Source organism: Lemur catta, chromosome 26 (assembly GCF_020740605.2).
Source record: "Lemur catta isolate mLemCat1 chromosome 26, mLemCat1.pri, whole genome shotgun sequence".
Classification (NCBI taxonomy): domain Eukaryota; kingdom Metazoa; phylum Chordata; class Mammalia; order Primates; family Lemuridae; genus Lemur; species Lemur catta.
In genome coordinates this window covers 8,510,522-8,528,587 of record NC_059153.1, presented here as the reverse complement: position 1 = coordinate 8,528,587, position 18,066 = coordinate 8,510,522, and the positions used below count along the sequence as shown (strand labels likewise).

The following is an 18,066-nucleotide window of genomic DNA, read 5'->3' as shown; positions in this document are numbered from 1 at the left end:
TACTTAAATGGGGGCACCTTGCCTTTGTGCATCTTTCTGTTCTGAAACTGCATGGAGAAATCTGTTGGTAGAAATGGCCTTTAAAATAAAGGCAGTGACTCAACTTCTGAAGCCAAGCCAGGTTCTCAGGCTGCAGGGTGCTGGGGTGGGCAGAAAGAGAATTCATTTCAGCAGAGTTCAGGAAGTTACTTGACACTGCTTGTGAGTCAGGAGAGAAGAGAGCTGGTTATGACTGAACTCTCTTATCTATAACTCTCTATCTATAGTTTAATATGTGTGTTCAGAACATATAGGTGTGTACTTTTATTCATCTGTTTTCTACATTTTGCTTTGATAGGAAACCCCCACCTCCATCTTTTCTCTGAGTCTTCAGTCCCATAGTAATGAGTCACCACCACCCGTTGCTTTGAAAGTAAGGACTTTCTAGGTCAGAGATGTTTTTTTTAAAATATTGTTATGGGCCGGGCACGGTGTTTCACGCCCGTTATGCTAGCACTCTGGGAGGCTGAGGAGGGAGGATCGCTCGAGGTCAGGAGTTTGAGACCAGCCTGAGCAAGAGCGAGACCCTGTCTCTACTAAAAAATAGAAAGAAATGATCTGGACAGCTAAAAATATATAGAAAAAATCATCCGGGCATGGTGGCACATGCCTGTAGTTCCAGCTACTCGGGAGGCTGAGGCAGGAGTATCACTTGAGCCCAGGAGTTTGAGGTTGCTGTGAGCTGGGGTGATGCCACAGCACTCTAGCCCGGGCAACAGAGCAAGACTATGTCTCAAAAAAAAGAAAAAAAAAAAAGAAAAGAAAGAAAGAAAGAAAGAAAATATTGCTATGCATTCCCCTTTATTCAGTGCCTTTAGTGGGATCCTATATGAGGGCCAGAGGTTCAGAGAATGCTTGATTGGAGAGGGGAAAAGATAATCTGTGCTCACAGCACATCTGCTACGTGCTAGGCACTTTATACACTGCCTGACTTAATCCATAACCGGGTGGTGTGCTTCACTCTGAAACATCAGAAAATGGAACTAGGAGGTTCATCATGTTAAGGGACCACCTGAACATAAACTTGGAAGTGGCAGAACTGGAATCAGACAAAAGTTTGCCCCTTCACATAAGCTCTGATTTTTCCACCACACTATCCTTCCTGCAACCCTCACGCTGCTGGCCTTTGGCGAGCTCCAGTCCTGTGGCATCGGCCCAGTCACTACCTCTCTGTGTGGCCGTTTCTTCTGGAAACTGTGGTGCTTAGGAAGAACTCTGAAACACAGTCTAGTTCAAACATTCTAAGAGTCTTCAAGCAACTGACCAGGTACATTGGGTTAATTTAATTTGACTTAGTTTAATTTAATTTGTGTTAGGGGCTCTCAGGGCCTGGCCACTGATACAAGTGCTGACTGATACTCATAAGCCAAGTTGGAGACCACCAGGACCGTCCCCTTTCAGACACTGATTATCACCCCATTGTTCAGAGATTTGCTCACTGGCTTCGATGTCTAGAAATCCTTTCCATAGGCAGAGAGGCCTGGACACCTGCACTTGGTTGGGAATGAAGTTAGGGCCTCTGGCTGTGGGCCTTACCTTGTGGTCAGGCCAAAATGTCTTGGGAAAATTTTAGAAAATCCTGCTAGATATAACTATTCGACTCATGAGAACCAGGGAGGATCGGGGGCTTCTAGCCTCCTCCTTCTGTCTTCAGGAGGAAAAAGGAATTGGTAAATAGCAGAAAAAAGCAGGATACCATCTCAACACACATAGCGTCGTCACTGTACCTACAAATCACTCCACTCTAACCGATAAAAGGGGCTTACACATGCAGAAGTTAGGTGATATTTTTGGCAATTTTAAGATAAGTTGTTTTTGTTGGGGGTGGTCTTTGATACAGTATTAAAATGTTTCCAGATGTCCTTATGACTTTAAAAGGACTTTAAACTCAATTCTGCTTTCCTTCCCAGAACAGAAAGAACTCAGCTTTCAAGAGGCATCTTAAGTCTCTTGAAGACTCAGAATGTTTGAACTTTTTGCTAAATACGTATCTGTTAGCATCTAGTAGTTAGTATAATGATTTTATTAAAAATTTATTAAAAATCTCTTCTCTCTAGGTAAAATTGAGATGGCTGTTTAGATAACAGTAGTTAACCCTCTAATTGGTTTAGAATTAGGGCTTAATTTTGGAAAAATATAGGAGAAATGGGATAGGCTGTCTTTATTTAAATCAGTCCCAAAAGAATCGTGTAACACAGAGCAAAGGAATAATCAGAGAGCCACAGCATAAAAAATAAGCAGAGTTACTACAACAACTGCTGCTCATGATGTTACTCCTACTAATCATAAAAATGACAACCAGGCGTCCCCAACCACGCGTCAGACACTGTGAGTGATGAAGTATTGTTTCCTGGTAGTGTCTGTTTTCTCCCTATGCCATGTGTCCCAATGTGTGCTTTTGGTGGCATCGCAGGTTAGCCTGGTCCTCACTGCAGCTGGCATGCCTAGTGATGTCACACTCGCTAGACATGTCACTATTAATGCCACTTGAAATACTCACATTCATCTGAAACTTATGTGTATCCCAGGTCTAGAGATAACACGTATGAAAGGAACACTTAGTTTTTACATTTGTAGCTACATGGATGCTGAACTCTAGAATCATGGGAGTTTTTAATAAGAGAAAACATAAGTAAATTTTTAGACAACAATACAAATTCTAGCTCTATTTAAATGACTATTTGATAATTATTTTGTTGAAATGTATGATATTCATTAATATTAGCTTATAGTTTAATGCTCATTATTTTGCATATTTAGAAGAAAACTAACATTTATAACATATAGCATAACTTAACATTTATGAAAATAATTTTAATGTTTTTATTTTTTACACCGTAATTTATACATGTATAAAAATCTACTGAAATATTTGCACACTCTGAAAACATGTGGGCTTGGCAAGGTTAAGTGACAGGCCAGTGCTCACGGCCAGCAGGCGAGGTGCCGGGCGAGCCGCCAGCCCTGACACAGGCCGCGGCCTCTCAGTCCACGCGCCTGCCACTCAGCTGCTTCTCTCTCTCCGTTGCCTGAAAGATTAGGGCACAGACCTCATCTGCGAGAGACGGTACCTCCTAATTTCAACAGTGCGCTAGAAATGACATCATACTGTTCAACTATCCACTTAATATTCAAGAAAGACGATAACATTTTAAAGTTATCTCCTCATCCAATTTAGCAATACATTGAAAGTCACATTATATTGACTGCATGGGAGGAAAACTGCTAGAAAGAACATTAATTTCTCTACAACACTTTTAAAAAATTCACATTAATAATCTCGAAGTATACGTTACTGATTTTTCACAATTTTGTCTTCATGTGTCTTCGTGGCATTTCTCTAATGGAAAAAATGATGTGTTTTCTTCTTGTCATCCTTTTAAGAATTAAAAAAAACTCTTTTACCTTTGCTCAAAATAATTTTCTTTTCAGATTACAATGGATAATAATTGTAAGATATCATTGCAATTAATGCCCACTGCCTGAAGCAGAATTCTCAGAGAGTTCAGCACTAAAGATGTCCTTTCAGCATTTTTTCTCCTCTGGCTGTTCACACAATTTGGCTTCAATGTTGCCATCACTGAATGCTTCTTTGGTCTCCTCTACGGGGTTCTCTCTCCCGGCAAAGTCTGCCTTCTTCCGCATCATTGTAATTCCTGAATTTCCATGCCTTCGGGCTGGAGAGAAGTTTTTTTTAACTCTGCAATAGCAAACTGCAGACAAAACATTTTTTTTGAAGTTTTCATTCATAAATGCATAGACAATGGGATTACAGATGGAGTTGGAAAATCCAATGATTTGCACTGTAGCAAAAATCATCTTGATTGTGACATCATCATATTTCTTTTCAAAATTACCTGAAATAAAGTAATACTTTAGAATGCATATTTATTTCAATCAGCATACAACTTCTGTTTATCCTCTGTCTTTATCAAAGACTTACACATGTAAAAGTCGTCAAAGTTGTGAAAAGTTCCCAAGACCACTTTGGGAGAGGCATCTTATGTCTGTCATCACAAAATAAGCTTTGTAATGAGTCTCCGTTGTAAAGGAATCTAGGCTTACAAACAGCCCAGTGCCCAGCGCATGTGAGGGAGCTCATAGCATTTAAACTTGATGACTCCAAGCTTCATGGGAACTGGAAGCAACAGTTACCCCAAATGTCCACTCGCAACAGTTACCCTCAAATGTCCACTTGCAACAGTTACCCCAAATATTCACTTGCAACAGTTACCCTCAAATGTCCACTTGCAACAGTTACCCTCAAATGTTCACTTGCAACAGTTACCCCAAATATTCACTTGCAACAGTTACCCCAAATGTCCACTTGCATTACAGAAACCAAATCATACTGAGAACTACGTTAAGTCCTGGGTTTTCAGAGAGAATATACTGAAAATCCGACTGAAACCCTAGGTATCATTAAATTCATACCACACAAGTCAGGATTTTAAATAGGGAATACTTATAGGATGTCACCCTGTCCCAGCATTCAAATAGCTTAGAGAGAACAGAGGAATAACGTGGGAATCTCCAGACCTCTCCTTCCGCTTCATAATTATTAAAGATTTGGTCATCGTCATACATAATTACCTACCACATAATGGCCTGGTGATCTTGAAAATATGAAATAAAGATATGGAATGTTTGATATCTGATGACCCATGTGTATAGCAAAAATGTCAATGATTCATTGTCTATTCCAGCAGGAAATGAACCAGAATGTCTATCAGATGAGAACAACAAGCACTCACTGTACTTGGTCATCATGTGAACGACGTGGAAAGGTGCCCAGCACACAGCAAGGAGAGCCACCACCTTCACCATCATCATGACAGCTCGCTTCTTCTCCCTAAACCCACCGAGAAACACTGTATTGGTTAACTTCTCCTTGGCAAATGTGTCAGATTGCTGGCAAAGCTATTAAATAAAGCTGGGACCTTGCCCACTCCACCAAAATTTTTCAAGTGAGTTCCCTAAAGGTTATTGTGGGCTGATTATCATCTTTTTGCATCGACATTATCATCATCCGTGTATTTCTTTTCTTTTTTTTTTTTTTGGGACAGAGTCTCGCTGTGTTGCCCAGGCTAGAGTGAGTGCCATGGCGTCAACCTAGCTCACAGCAACCTCAAACTCCTGGGCTCAAGTGATCCTCCTGCCTCAGCCTCCCGAGTAGCTGGGACTACAGGCATGTGCCACCATGCCTGGCTAATTTTTTCTATATATATATTTTAGTTGGCCAGATAATTTGTTTCTATTTTTAGTAGAGACAGGGTCTCGCTATTGCTGAGGCTGGTCTCGAACTCCTGACCTCGAGCGATCCACCCGCCTCGGCCTCCCAGAGTGCTAGGATTACAGGCATGAGCCACCGCGCCCGGCCCATCCGTGTATTTCTCACATCCTCCGTATCCTTCTGGTGTCTGACACTTACAGATGGTTGGCACAGATTACATAATTAATCTTCCCACTGAGCCATTTGACAGTTACAGAAACTGAGGCACAAAAAAGGTTAAGTTACTTGCAGATGGCTCGTAAAAGATGTATTTTGGATGGGAATTTAGGCAGTCTAACTTTAGTGACTAAGCTCTTATTCACTTTATATTAGAAAGCCTCATGCCTGTGGCAATAAAATATCAGTATTTATGAAATAAGGGAAGCTGTAAGGATAGAATTAAAATTCAACACTTTCTTATATTTCTAAATAATCTGATTAAGCCAGAGATTAGACTAAGTTTCTCCATTACTCCTGTAAAGGAGATTTACACCCACTAGAGATCGACACATTTGCATGGTGCTTTAAGTTTAGAAAAACCCATACTTGGGCCGGGCGCGGTGGCTCACGTCTGCAGTCCTAGCACTCTGGGAGGCTGAGGCAGGAGGATCCCTCGAGGTCAGGAGTTGGAGACGAGCCTGAGCAAGAGTGAGACCCTGTCTCTACTAAAAATAGAAAGAAATTATCTGGCCAACTAAAAATACATATATAGAAAAAGTTAGCCGGGCATGGTGGCGCATGCCTGTAGTCCCAGCTACTCGGGAGGCTGAGGCAGGAGGATCGCTTGAGCCCCGGAGTTTGAGGTTGCTGTGAGCTAGGCTGACACCACGGCACTCACTCTAGCCCGGGCAATAAAGTGAGACTCTGTCTCAAAAAGAAAAAAAAAAAAAAACCTCCAGAGAGCCAGTGCCCTAAACGTGCATTCCAGTGACAATCTGGCAAAATTACCTAGGGGCCCTGAGGTCCCCGGCAGCTGTCCCTTCTAGCACAACTACTTAAAAATAATTTGAACAGAGGTGACTATTTCAGGAAACAGACCTGACTATTTTGGACATTTCTGTCCCATGAATAGTTCGAAGCACGGAACCTTCCCCCACTCTTTTCTTTATCCAAAGTTCGTAGCCAATTTTGCTGTATGGGACAAGCCTCAGCGTCAGAGGCGGGAGGGAGAGGATGACAGGGACGAAGGTGCTGTAGATCTGCTGGTGCGCAGGGCTGGTCCGCTCTCCCAAGCAGCAGCTGTGTTCCTTCTCATACAGGAGATCATGCTTGATCTTTACAGTAAGAACAATTCAGTTAAAATAACCTGTAGTCAGTGTCAAAAGAACAGACAGCAGCCAAGTATTCCTGTTATGCAACATTAAGCTCTTTCTAATTTGCCACCGGTACATATTTCAAATGAGATACAATTTTAATTGTTCTCTTGTTGTGAAATGTGTTTTTTCTATGAATACTTAACTGCCCAAGGTCTTAAGACTTTTAAACTATCTTTCCCATTTTAAATGGAATTGAGCTTCATTTATTTGTCTTTCTCAACTTTTATTTTCACTAGTCACAAGTTTTCAATTGGCTGAAAAAGCATTACACTTACCCAAATATACATTGAAAAATATTTTGCGTATCATGTCAGCTACTTTAATGTTCAATTATTTTGCTTCTTCAGTTGTTGAAGAGAGAGATTAGACAAGGCTTCAGACTTCTAGTTGGAAAGGACTGAAAGCCATTTCTTGTTACTGCAATTTCATATTACAACGATTAGACTGCTTGGAAAGATATTTAAAAGTCAATTGGTAGCTTTTAAATTCTGAGATGAATGAAAAATTGGGATTCAAACTATTGCCAATCTACAAATATTCAGATTGTATTTGTTTGCTGATTTCTTCACACTATTTCCAATAATAATAATAGAAACTGCTAAAAACGGATCATTTCAAGGACAATCCAAACCTTTAAAGCATATTCAAAATTCACATCTCTGGGTAACAGGAGCAAAAATGAATTCATTAAAACAACTCTCATTTTAGTCACTCTGGAGCTTTCTAGATGAATACTTAGATCTTAAGTCATATTTCTGCCTACATTCCCAGCAAATTTTATCAGCAATGGTCAATGTCAGTTGAATGGGGGAAAAGAAGCTTTTTGGTTACTCATCAGCGGTAAGAAAAAAGCTTATACTTCTGTAAAATTCTCCTAATACAGCACCTGAGGCTGGGGTGTCATGCTGGGCCCACATTCCCATTTCCTCTTTCATAATCATCCTTCTCCCAGCTTATACAAGTTACATGTCTCACCCAATCCAAATCTTACTATGGGGCACCAAAAAGAAAAAAAAAAAATAAAAGAGAGAGAGAGAGAATTCAGATTACTGATGTCAATGAAGCCACCTTGATCAAGGGGTCATAAATCCATGGTAGGGCTCTGTGCTTTGGCCTGTCTTAAATATTATACATTTCTTTTCAGAGTAAAGCCTGGCATAGGAAAGAAGGTATTTGGACAGGGACATCGTGAATTCACATTTTTCATACAGTGAGGAGGCAGAAGTAACGAAGGTTTTAATTTCACCACCTCCTTGTTTCCCTCACTTGAAATTTGCTAAATACATCACTCTTGAGAAGAGCCCAGGGGGAGGGAAACAGCCGTGGGTGAGAAATGCGGATGGCCGTGGTGCTTTGCAGCAGCCAGGTGAGAAATTCAGGCTCTCTGCGAGCTCAACCACCCGCTCTCAGAGAATTCAGGCCTGAAAGGGTGGCCATGGGATTGCATATGAATACTTTTATGTGACCTGAAAAATGAAATCAGACTTTTTCCTGACAGGAAGTAAATCTGATTTAGCTCATCCGTTTAACAGTGAGGACTGGCTTTTGACAATTAGATTATATGCATTTTCTACAAACAAAATGAGTTGTAGATTTAAAATATATTTAAAGTATATAATAAAACAATTTTATTTTTCAAAATTGACAAATCTGTTTTCTATGTGCCAGAAATGGAGCCCACAATTTGGAACTAGACTGAGTCGCTTATAAAAGGGCTCCGGCCCCGTGGGCTTCCCACTGCTCGGCAGAAAGGCTGCAGGTGTGGGAGCTCAGAGGTCGTTCTGAGCTGCTGGCCCGAGGACACAGCAGGGTCGGAAGCCTCAGTGATGTTGTCTCTGAGAAATTCATGAGGTCAAGAATCAATGCTGAGCAACAGCCATGCCCAGAGGGCACTGAGCCCGGTGACCGGCTGCTCAACACCAGCATAGTGTCCCCTCTGCTGTGACTCCCTGTGCCTGGCTGGGCCATCTGACAGAGGTGTAGGGAAAGGAGAGAGGTTGGATAAGATGATCCCCAACATGCTTCCAAGTAGAATTTCAATTTGTTAATGAATAGGAGGCCGACAAGAAAAGACTTATGAAGGGGAATCCACTAATAAGTAGAAAATCTATTACAATTTTTTACATGACTTGAAAATAAAAGAAAAACCTAGAGCAATCATTGAACTCTTCAAATGTAACAACACAATTGAGAACACTAGGAAAAGCATGCTCAGCTTGCAGGAAAATGTAGAAAGTGACGTTGGTACTTTTTTAAAATTTCATTTTAAGCATTAAAGTGTTAACATAGCATCAATGAGAACTAAATAAAACAGAGAAAAATATCTTAAAACAAATTATTTTCTGGCCAGGCGAGGTGGCTCATGCCTGTCATCCCAGCACTGTGGGAGGCCGAGGCGGCAGGATGGCTCGAGGTCAGGAGTTCAAGACCAGCCTGAGCAAGAGCGAGGAGACCCCGTCTCTACTAAAAATAGAAAGAAATTATATAGACAGCTAAAAATATTTATATAGAGAAAAAAATTAGCTGGGCATGGTGTCACATGCCTGTAGTCCCAGCTCCTTGGGAGGCTGAGGCAGGAGGATTGCTTAAGCCCAGGAGTTTGAGGTTGCTGTGAGCTAGGCTGATGCCACAGCACTCACTCTAGCCCGGGCAACAGAGTGAGACTCTGTCTCAAAAGAAAAAAAAAAAAATTAAAATTGTTAATGGTAAGTTGATCCAAAAAGCTAAAATCCCAAGGACTTATTATTTACAGATATGATACTGCAGAAAGTCAAAACATATCAATGTACTGTAAGAGTTGCCCATTCTGTACCATGGGCTTCTATTTAATGATCTTACTTTGTAACACTGCTCTACTCTAATAGTGCCTTATTAGTGAGACTATTTTGGATAATGAAAATACCCTGTACAAATACTTTTCCCCAAAACAGTGCTTATCTTGTGATTCTACCCAAGGTCGTGAACCAGAGTCACATTTATTCTTTTATACCTGATGTCAGCAGGAGCAACAGTAATGGCTAAAATTCAATGAGCATTTACTATGTTCCAGATATTATTTATAAATGTTAAATAATTTAATCTTCATAACAGTTCTATGGGGTAGGTTACTATCATATCCTGTTTTTAGAGATGAGAAAACTGAGGTACAGAGAGGGAAAGTAAGTTACCCACTACCACAGAGCTGGCCTGAAGCTGTGGAACCAGAATCCCAAGCCACTGTACTCCCCTGCCTGTCAGAAAGTATGATTCAGTATGGTAGTGCATTTTGAAAAAATGCTGCTGGAATCATCTTTATTTATTAGGTCATTAAATATAAAATGTCTGTTATAGAATCAAAAGTGTCATTTATTATATCTCAAACAAGAAGCGGTACAATTAATCAAAGTATCCACCTAAACTATAGACCCAGTTTTGCTATGTTAATGGTACCTTGTTTATGTCAGCAGCGAAGAGCCTAGAGAGAGAGTGGCTGTGAAATTGCAAAAGGTGGTGTCCACAGCTTGTTGAGTATTGAATATTTTTCCTTGCAAGAAGTGATCCAAAGCCTGAAAGAAGTGGTAGCCAGTTGGTACAAGGTCTCGTGAATATGGTAGATGACAGAGAGTTTCCAAGTCCAGCCTCTGTAGTTTGAGCAGCTTTGTGTGACACGTGGTCAAGCGTTGTCTTGCAAGACGACTGGCCTGTCTCTATTGACCAATGTCAGCTGCTTTATTGCAAGCATCCTCATCATTTCATCCAATTGGCTGCAGTGGACATCTGTTATAATCAATCCACCAGGTTTCATGAAGCTGTAGTGGATAATACTAGTGCTGGACCACCCAACAGACACCATTAGCTTTTTTTTTTATGAATATTCAGTTTTGGCTTGTGTTTTAGCACTTTATCTTTATCCAACCATTGTGTTAAATGCTTGTGATTGTCATAAAGAATCCATTTTTCATCACACATAACAATACAGTGTAGAAACGGTTTATCTTTATGTCGTGACAGCAAAGAAAGACAAGCTTCGAGATGATTTCTCTTCTGATGCTCGTTTAATTCATGCAGTACCCACCTATCCAGCTTCTTTAGCTTGCTGATTTGTTTCCAATGCTCCAATATTGTTGGAATAGTAACGTCAAACCTTGCTGCTAATTCATGTTTCTCCATAGATTAATATTGCTATATTAGAGACAGAAATGATCTCAGGAGTTTTGCAGGGCTTTGCCCTGAAGGAATATGTGAACGTGTTAATTCACAAACCAAAAGCTGCCTTGCCTCAGGAGCACATCTCAAAGGTCAGTGGCAGCTGCTTTCCAAGGTGACACTGCAGTCTCAAACCTGTGGTTCTCTCCTGCTTTGTAGGACAAAGCAGGTTTGCAAGGAGCCATGGGATGACAGCTGATCAAAGAGTGCCTGCCGGACAGACAGACACCTGTGGCTAAAAGCAATTAGCCCAAGGGACAGTTCCTGCTCTACTCCTGACTACCTGTCTTAATCCACAATAACTAGATAAAGAAATATAGAGCCACTATATCTCTGTTTCTCCTTTCTGTTAAAGTGGTAGCTTTATCTTAGAACTTAGAAATTTGTCGTAGGAAGATTTTGTAACCCTTTGCTCACATAGATAGAGTTACTTAAACAATCTCTAGAAGCTTTTAGGAGACTTTGAACCTAAAATGAACTACCTGTTATTATGTAAATCTGTTACCCCTGGCCACCAATCACTGTACCTATAAATACTGATGTGAAACTTTACTGGTGGCCTCACAGGTCACAGGAAAGCAGTGGGTTCTCCCAAGACTGCCCCTTTTTTCATAAATCTATTTTTTATAAAACTGTACTTTTGTGTCTGCGTATTCTTTTATTACCATATTCTATTATTTTCTATTTTCTATTATTTCCTTATCTTTTGTGATGACCCCTGCCTGAGGGACCCGATTTCTTGCTGGGAGCGTAGCTAACTCCCTGCATATTCACATGTAGGTTCACATGGATTTGCCTCCACTACAGCTTTCAGCTCATCATTAACCACTTTGGTCTCAGGTCACCCGCGTGGCTCATTTTCGAGATTAAAATCACCAGAACAGAACTTCTGAAACTACCCACGTACCAAGTGTTCATCAGCCACATCCTTCCCAAACACTCTGGTGATACTTCAAGCTGTCTGCACTGCATTGGTTTGACAACAGAACTCATATTCAAAAATAATACAAATTTTTGACACAGCCATGGTTTCGTAAAAATTGATCTAAAAACAATTTGAAAGATAATCATAAGCCAAAATGTGTGTTTGAAAGGCTAAGGATGTACCTTTACAATAAGCATAAAACAAGAAGTATCAGAGTGAAATGTCAGAGATATCAATTGTCAGACTTAGTACTTAAGGAAATCAGACATTTCATACTTAATAAACTAATACATAGCTCCACTGTGCCCTATGTAGTTACGAAAATAAAACTAGAAAGAATCGTCACTTGAAAACAGATATGTTCTCTAAGCAATAGCATGGACATGTGGCCATGCCCTTGAGCTAGCTGGTCATAAAAATTCTCAAAGACCTTAGCAGGTTTTGCTGACAATAATGACCAGCCACAGACTTAGAATCCCCCCAGCACAGACCAGCAGGGTCAAGTCTGCAAGCACAACAGAAGCCCCCTTGGGCTCTGACAGTTGCCAGAAACAAAGTCCACAATGCCCGGGCTCAGAGGCAGTTGTCACTCAGCGCATTTAGCCCCCTGGGAATCAGGTAGAGAACTGGATGCCATCTGAAGTGGAGGGTCACCTGTTCACCTGCACATCCTTGGCTCTGATGTGCATTTTCCCTTCCATCCTTGGCGCCAGCCAGCCTATATTCCAATCACCTGGCTCGTATCAGGTTTCCCAACTTAGATTGAGAGATCTCATTTACTAAATGGAATGTTTAGTATAAAAATAAAATGACTGTCTGTATACTGCACCAGTGTCAGTAGAAACTTAAAGGAAGTTAAAAATTTTATGAGTTTAGCTTTTGAAATTGTTAGGAGTAATGATGAAAGGCTAAGAAACTTTTTGAGAGGTATATACTTAAACTCTTTAGGTAGTGGCCCTTCTTAAACAAGAAAATTTGCTTAGTGCAAAGTCTTTGCTTTATTACTATAGGAGACAAGTAATAATACCATCTTGAACATTCCATTCCAGATACAAATCATATTTTTAAAATTTTCTTGAGAGTAGAAGTGACTTTAGCCTCAACGTGAAATCTATCTAAGAGACACTGAGTTGTTCACATATACCAAATGGACACAATATTTTGTATGTTGTAATCACTAAGCAAAAAGTTTACTCTTCAAAGAAACTGGAAGCAGGAAAATAGTTGCTATGTTTTTTGTTTTTCTTCTTTGAAATTAACTGAAAGGTGGCCTTGTTCACAACCTACCTGCAGGAGGAAAATAAACTATCAAACAGAAAATAAGAGGAATAAAGTCACAACACATAATGGCCCCGTTGAAGAGAAAACTTTACAGCACAGCGGACTCTTTGCTTTGTTTCATTAAATACCTGAAACTCAACTGGCCTAACTCGTTATCTCTGAGAGTTTCTTTCCCAGCCTTGAAGAGCGCTAAACAGACAACAGGGCTGCAGGCTCTTTGCCTCAGTTCCTGCCAGGACAGCTTTCAAGGACTCAGATAAAGCCAGCCTCACAGAGAAGCGGCAAAAAAAAAAAAAAAAAAATTGGAAAAAGCAAACACATTGGCTCCACAGCTGCTTCTGTTATCCGTGTGCAGCTAAGGAAACAAGAAGCCATTTTTACCCTTTAAAAACACCAAGCCCCTTTTCCTCGGCTGCCAGCACTTTCCACCCTCCTTCTTGCTGTGCCATTTTCCTTCTTTCTCTTCTTCTTTCTTTTTCAGAAAAGTAAGTAAACTTTTTACTTCTATATACCCTAAACTTTGCATGAGAAATCTTTCTGTGCCCATGCTGGGAGCACCTGGTGAATTCACCACTCTTACATTAACATTTGAATATTATCATATGAACTGAATGTCTGTGCACCTCCCCAAATTCAGATGTTGAAGTTCTAACACCCAATGTGATAGTATTAGGAAGTGGGTCTTTGAGATTAGGGAATGTGGGTGGAGCCCTTATCAACTGTACTACTGCCTTTACTAAAGAGACTCCAAAGACCTCCCTTGTCCCTTCAGCCCATGAGGACGTACCAAGAAGAATACCATCTATAAACCAGGAGGCAGGTCCTGTCCTTACCAGACACAGAAGCTGCTAATGCTTTGATCTTGGATTGCCCAGCCTCCAGAATGGTGAGAAATAAATTTCTACTGTTTATAAGCTACCCAGTTTACAGTCATTTGCTATAGCAAGCCTAATTGACTAAGATAGATACTAAATTATATTTATCTTGATTTTATTTTCCACTTTTTGGTTAAAGCGCTTAAAGTCCTATAATATAAAATGGTGCTTATAAATTAAATTTATGTTCCTGTGTTTACTGTTGAAGAAATGTTAATCAATTTTATTCAATTTGCATTTGAAACTTATTTTGGCACAAATGCATGCTCCAATTGTGCAGAAATTAAGAACTCAACAATAATGGCTATAATTAAAAAAATAAACCTGTCAACAAATGTTGAGGATATGGAGAAAATGGAGCCCTCACATATACCTGGTGGGAATGAAAATGGTGCAGCCACTTTGGAACAAAATCTAGCAGTTCCTTAACCATTTGAGAATGGTTAAACACAGAGTTACGGTACGATCCAGCAATTTCATTCCCATGTATGTATACAGAAAACAGCATGATCCAGCAATTTCATTCCAACGTATGTACACAAACACAAAACTAAGTTTTCTATCTCTCCCACTCACTACTCAACACAGAACACTTCTACAACCAAAATGTGAGGGGTCTGAACCCACCAACAACTACTTCTCTGGTGAACACTGACTGGGCATACCACAATTTAACTCAATTCTGACACTAACTGCAGTTAGGAGAGACCCCACAGATTGAGGGCTCAGTTCCACAAGATGGTACCCCCCAACCACTTGGGGCAACAACTGCAACCCCTGGGTTGTGACCTGTACTTCTGACAGACTGTGTATAAGTCAGGGTTCCCATGACCCCTCCTCAGGTTCAATAATCTCCTAGGATGCCTCATAGAACTTACGGAAATACTTATGCTCATTGGTTTATTATATCAATGAACGAGATGACAGCCAGCTGGAGATACGTAGGGCAAGGGTCAGCAAGGTTCATAAGCACAGGAGCTTCTGTCCCTGTGGAGCCGGGGTGTATGACCTCCCAGCACAAGGGTGTGTTCACTAACTGAGAAGCTCTACAAACCCCACAGGGGTTCAGGGATTTTCATGGAGACTTTATCACGTAGGCATGATGGATTGTGAACTCCATTTCCTGCCCCTCCCCCCTCTCCAGAGCATGGTGGGTCAGGGTAGGGGGCTGAAAGTTTCAAGCTTCTAATCATGGCTTGGTCTTTCTGGTGACCAGCCCCCATCCAGAATGTCAATAAGAGTCTCCTCATTAGAACAAAATACGCTCGTAACATCCAGGAAATTCCAAGAGATTTAGGAGGTCTGTGTCAGTAACCAGGGGCAGAGACCAATATACGTGTATTTCTCGTTATTTCACAAAAAGAAAGGAAAATGTATATCTCTACAAAAACTTGTACATGAACAGAAGCATTATGCACAATAGCTAGGGTGGAAACAACCCAGATGTGCATCATCAACACAAGAATGGATAAAGAAAATGAGGTGTATCCATAAAATAGAAAGTATTCAGCCTTAGAAAGGAAGAAAATTCTGATATGTGTTACAACATGGATGAATCTTGAAAACATTAGGCAAGTGGAATAAGCCAGACACAAATAATAAAATATTGTATGATTTGACTTATGTGGGGTATGTGGAATAGGAAAATTTATATAGACATAAAGTAGAATACCGGTTACCAAGGCCTCAGGGGGAGGAAAGATGGAGAGTTATTTTTTGATGGGTACAGAGTGTTAATTTAGGATGATGTAAAATCACCAGAAATGAACAGTGGTGAGGGTTGGACAACAATATGCATGTACTTTACATGACTAAATTTATACCCAAAAAGGGTTAAAATGGTAAATTTTATGTTAGAAATATTGTACCACTATAATAAAACCTTAGAATAGCTTCATAGATATAAAACTTATAATTTTAGTACATCTACAGATCTTAATTTAGATTAATTTTAGTTAGTAAATTGTTGACTGGGAAAAAAATGAGGTACTGATACAAGCTGTAACAGGGATGAACTTTGAAAACATACTGAGCGAAAGTAGCTAGTCATAGAGGACCATAGATTGCATGACTCTGTTTTGATGAAATGTCCGGAAAGGACAAATCTATACAGAAAAAGTAGATCACTGGTTGCCTAGGGCTGGAGGGGATGGAAGGTTGGAGGATTATGTCTACAAGGGGTGAGGATTTTTTTTTTTAGAGTAAGAAAAATGTTCTAACGTGAGTTGTATTGATAAATATAAAACTTTACAAATACACAAAATGTCATTCAACTGCCCAATTTAAACAGGTGAATTACATCTCAAGGGTATTTTTTATAAAGAAATACAGAAACTCTACAAGTATGTTAAATCTACTGATATCTAATTTGCTACAACTATTATAACATAGAAATGTTACTGACAAATGGTTGGTAGAAACTATGGGCAGCTGTACCCGTTTGTCCTCTCCTGTCATGATGATGCTTTGGGACAACCACACCCCCCAACCCTCCCAACTCCCCTGGCCCGAAACAATGAGCTCACAGGCCTGCACATCCACACTCTGGCTCAGCAATGCTCTCCTCTCACTGGGGTCTCTTACCTGTCCAGAGAAGCTGCTGCTGGATGGTCCAGGATGGCCCCATCTGGGATGATTCACCTCACACCTCATCCCTCAGCCAGAGCCCAGGCACACGCTCACAGCAGTGGCACAGAAAAACACAAGTCTGTCCTGAGCCTCCTCAGGTGTCACATCAGCAGGCATCCCATTGACCAGAACAAGTCACATGGCCTGACTCAGAGTCAAGGGTCCAGAGAGGCAGCGCTGTCTCTTCAATGGAAGGAACCGAGGAGTCTTCACGTGGAGAAGGGGATGCATCTGCGGAGGGTGAAGAATGGGGACCCCCGACACAGGAGCCTCCTGCAGCAGCTTATGTGACCGGCACAGGGCGTGTGCTCTGTAAAACGTTAAAGAGAACAGATATAAGCATTTCCCAGTGTTACCCTCTTCCCGTTTTCACTTAAAGTTTCCCCAGAGACTTTAAAACATCTTGCTTTTTCAGTTTAATGATAGATATTAAATGATGGAAACATTTCATATTTTTATATTTTAGTTTGAATGGTTGCATAATTCAAGCAGTTTTAAAAGCAAGTAATGTCTAATTTGTAATGGCAAATTCTGGTATAAATGCCAGTGGGTAACACTGTGTGACACAAGCTTCATGACTTCCTTTTTAATTGTAAGAACTTTTAGCTTTTGCAAAGATACTTTTTAAAATGCCTTTCTAGATTTTCTACTTTTATCACAGAAATACATGCTTCCATTTAAAAGTATAAATTGGCATAAGGAAATGTTAACAACTACCCCCTATACACACAATTCCATTCTCCATTGATTTCTCCTTGATGTTTGTCTTTCTTCATGTTCATACACATAATCACAGGACTAAGATGAATATAATTATAGTATGATCTTGTTCTTCACTGTGCACTAGGTTAACATTTTGGATTTGCATTTTTCATTTCCAGAGAGTGGAAATGGCATCCTATTTTGCCTGTCTAAAATCAGTTTGAATCCTAAATGGCTCTTGTAAGGCACGGCCTTGAAGACAGGCTTTTTGTTGCAATTGTCTCCACCCCATGGACTGTGAGTATGGGTTATGTTAATTAAATAACAAGGGCTCACCTGACAGCGTTGGCCTTCTATCCAGACATAAATCGAAAGGAAGGAAATTTACTTTATCGGAGTTATTTTTTTTCAAGTGGTTGCTGTGGTTGATTTTTCGAGGGATTTGAAAGTGGTGGCTTGAAGTGGGGAACTGAAGCCCCTTCTAGCTAAATGCCTTAAGAAAAAGAAATAAAAGATATGTAGGTTGGGAAAGAAGAAATAAAATGCTCTTTGCTTACAGATAACTCAATTTTCTATGCAGAAAAATCCCAAAGAACCAACAAAGTTTTCCTCTATATAAGGAAAACTACAAAGCCATTGAAAGGAATCAAAATCTAAATAAACGAAGAGATTTTTCATGTTCATAGATAGGAGAACTAAATGTTAAGATGACAATTCTCTTACTTGATCTATAAATTCAAAACAATTCCAGTCAAAACATCAGCAAGTTATTTTGACAACTTCAAAGTGACAAACTCATTCTAAAGTTTATATGGAAAAGGTAAAAGACCCACAGTAGCCAAC

General features: G+C 40.2%; 1 protein-coding gene across 1 annotated transcript; it reads right to left on the bottom strand.

Annotated features, from left to right (window-relative positions):
• Positions 1 to 2,832: 2,832 nt before the first annotated feature.
• LOC123627683 (pyroglutamylated RF-amide peptide receptor-like) lies at positions 2,833 to 16,832 on the bottom strand. The gene is made up of 4 exons (XM_045537365.1): positions 16,477 to 16,832; positions 6,350 to 6,585; positions 4,794 to 4,891; positions 2,833 to 3,896 (listed from the first exon to the last, which is right to left on the bottom strand). The coding sequence occupies exons 1-4, from the start codon at positions 16,543 to 16,545 to the stop codon at positions 3,565 to 3,567; spliced, it is 735 nt and encodes a 244-aa protein (XP_045393321.1). The 5' UTR covers positions 16,546 to 16,832; the 3' UTR covers positions 2,833 to 3,564.
• Between the last annotated feature and the right edge of the window lie 1,234 nt (positions 16,833 to 18,066).

What these genes read in the sequence shown, in the direction of transcription:
- LOC123627683 (XM_045537365.1), bottom strand. Translation starts at nt 16,545, where the DNA reads ATGAGGTGTGAGGTGAATCATCCCAGATGGGGCCATCCTGGACCATCC. An exon ending in GAAATGTCCAAAATAGTCAG is followed by an intron (nt 4,892 to 6,349) that starts GTCTGTTTCCTG and finishes CGGTGGGTTTAG; the next exon opens with GGAGAAGAAGCGAGCTGTCA. An exon ending in TCACATGATGACCAAGTACA is followed by an intron (nt 3,897 to 4,793) that starts GTGAGTGCTTGT and finishes ACTTTATTTCAG; the next exon opens with GTAATTTTGAAAAGAAATAT.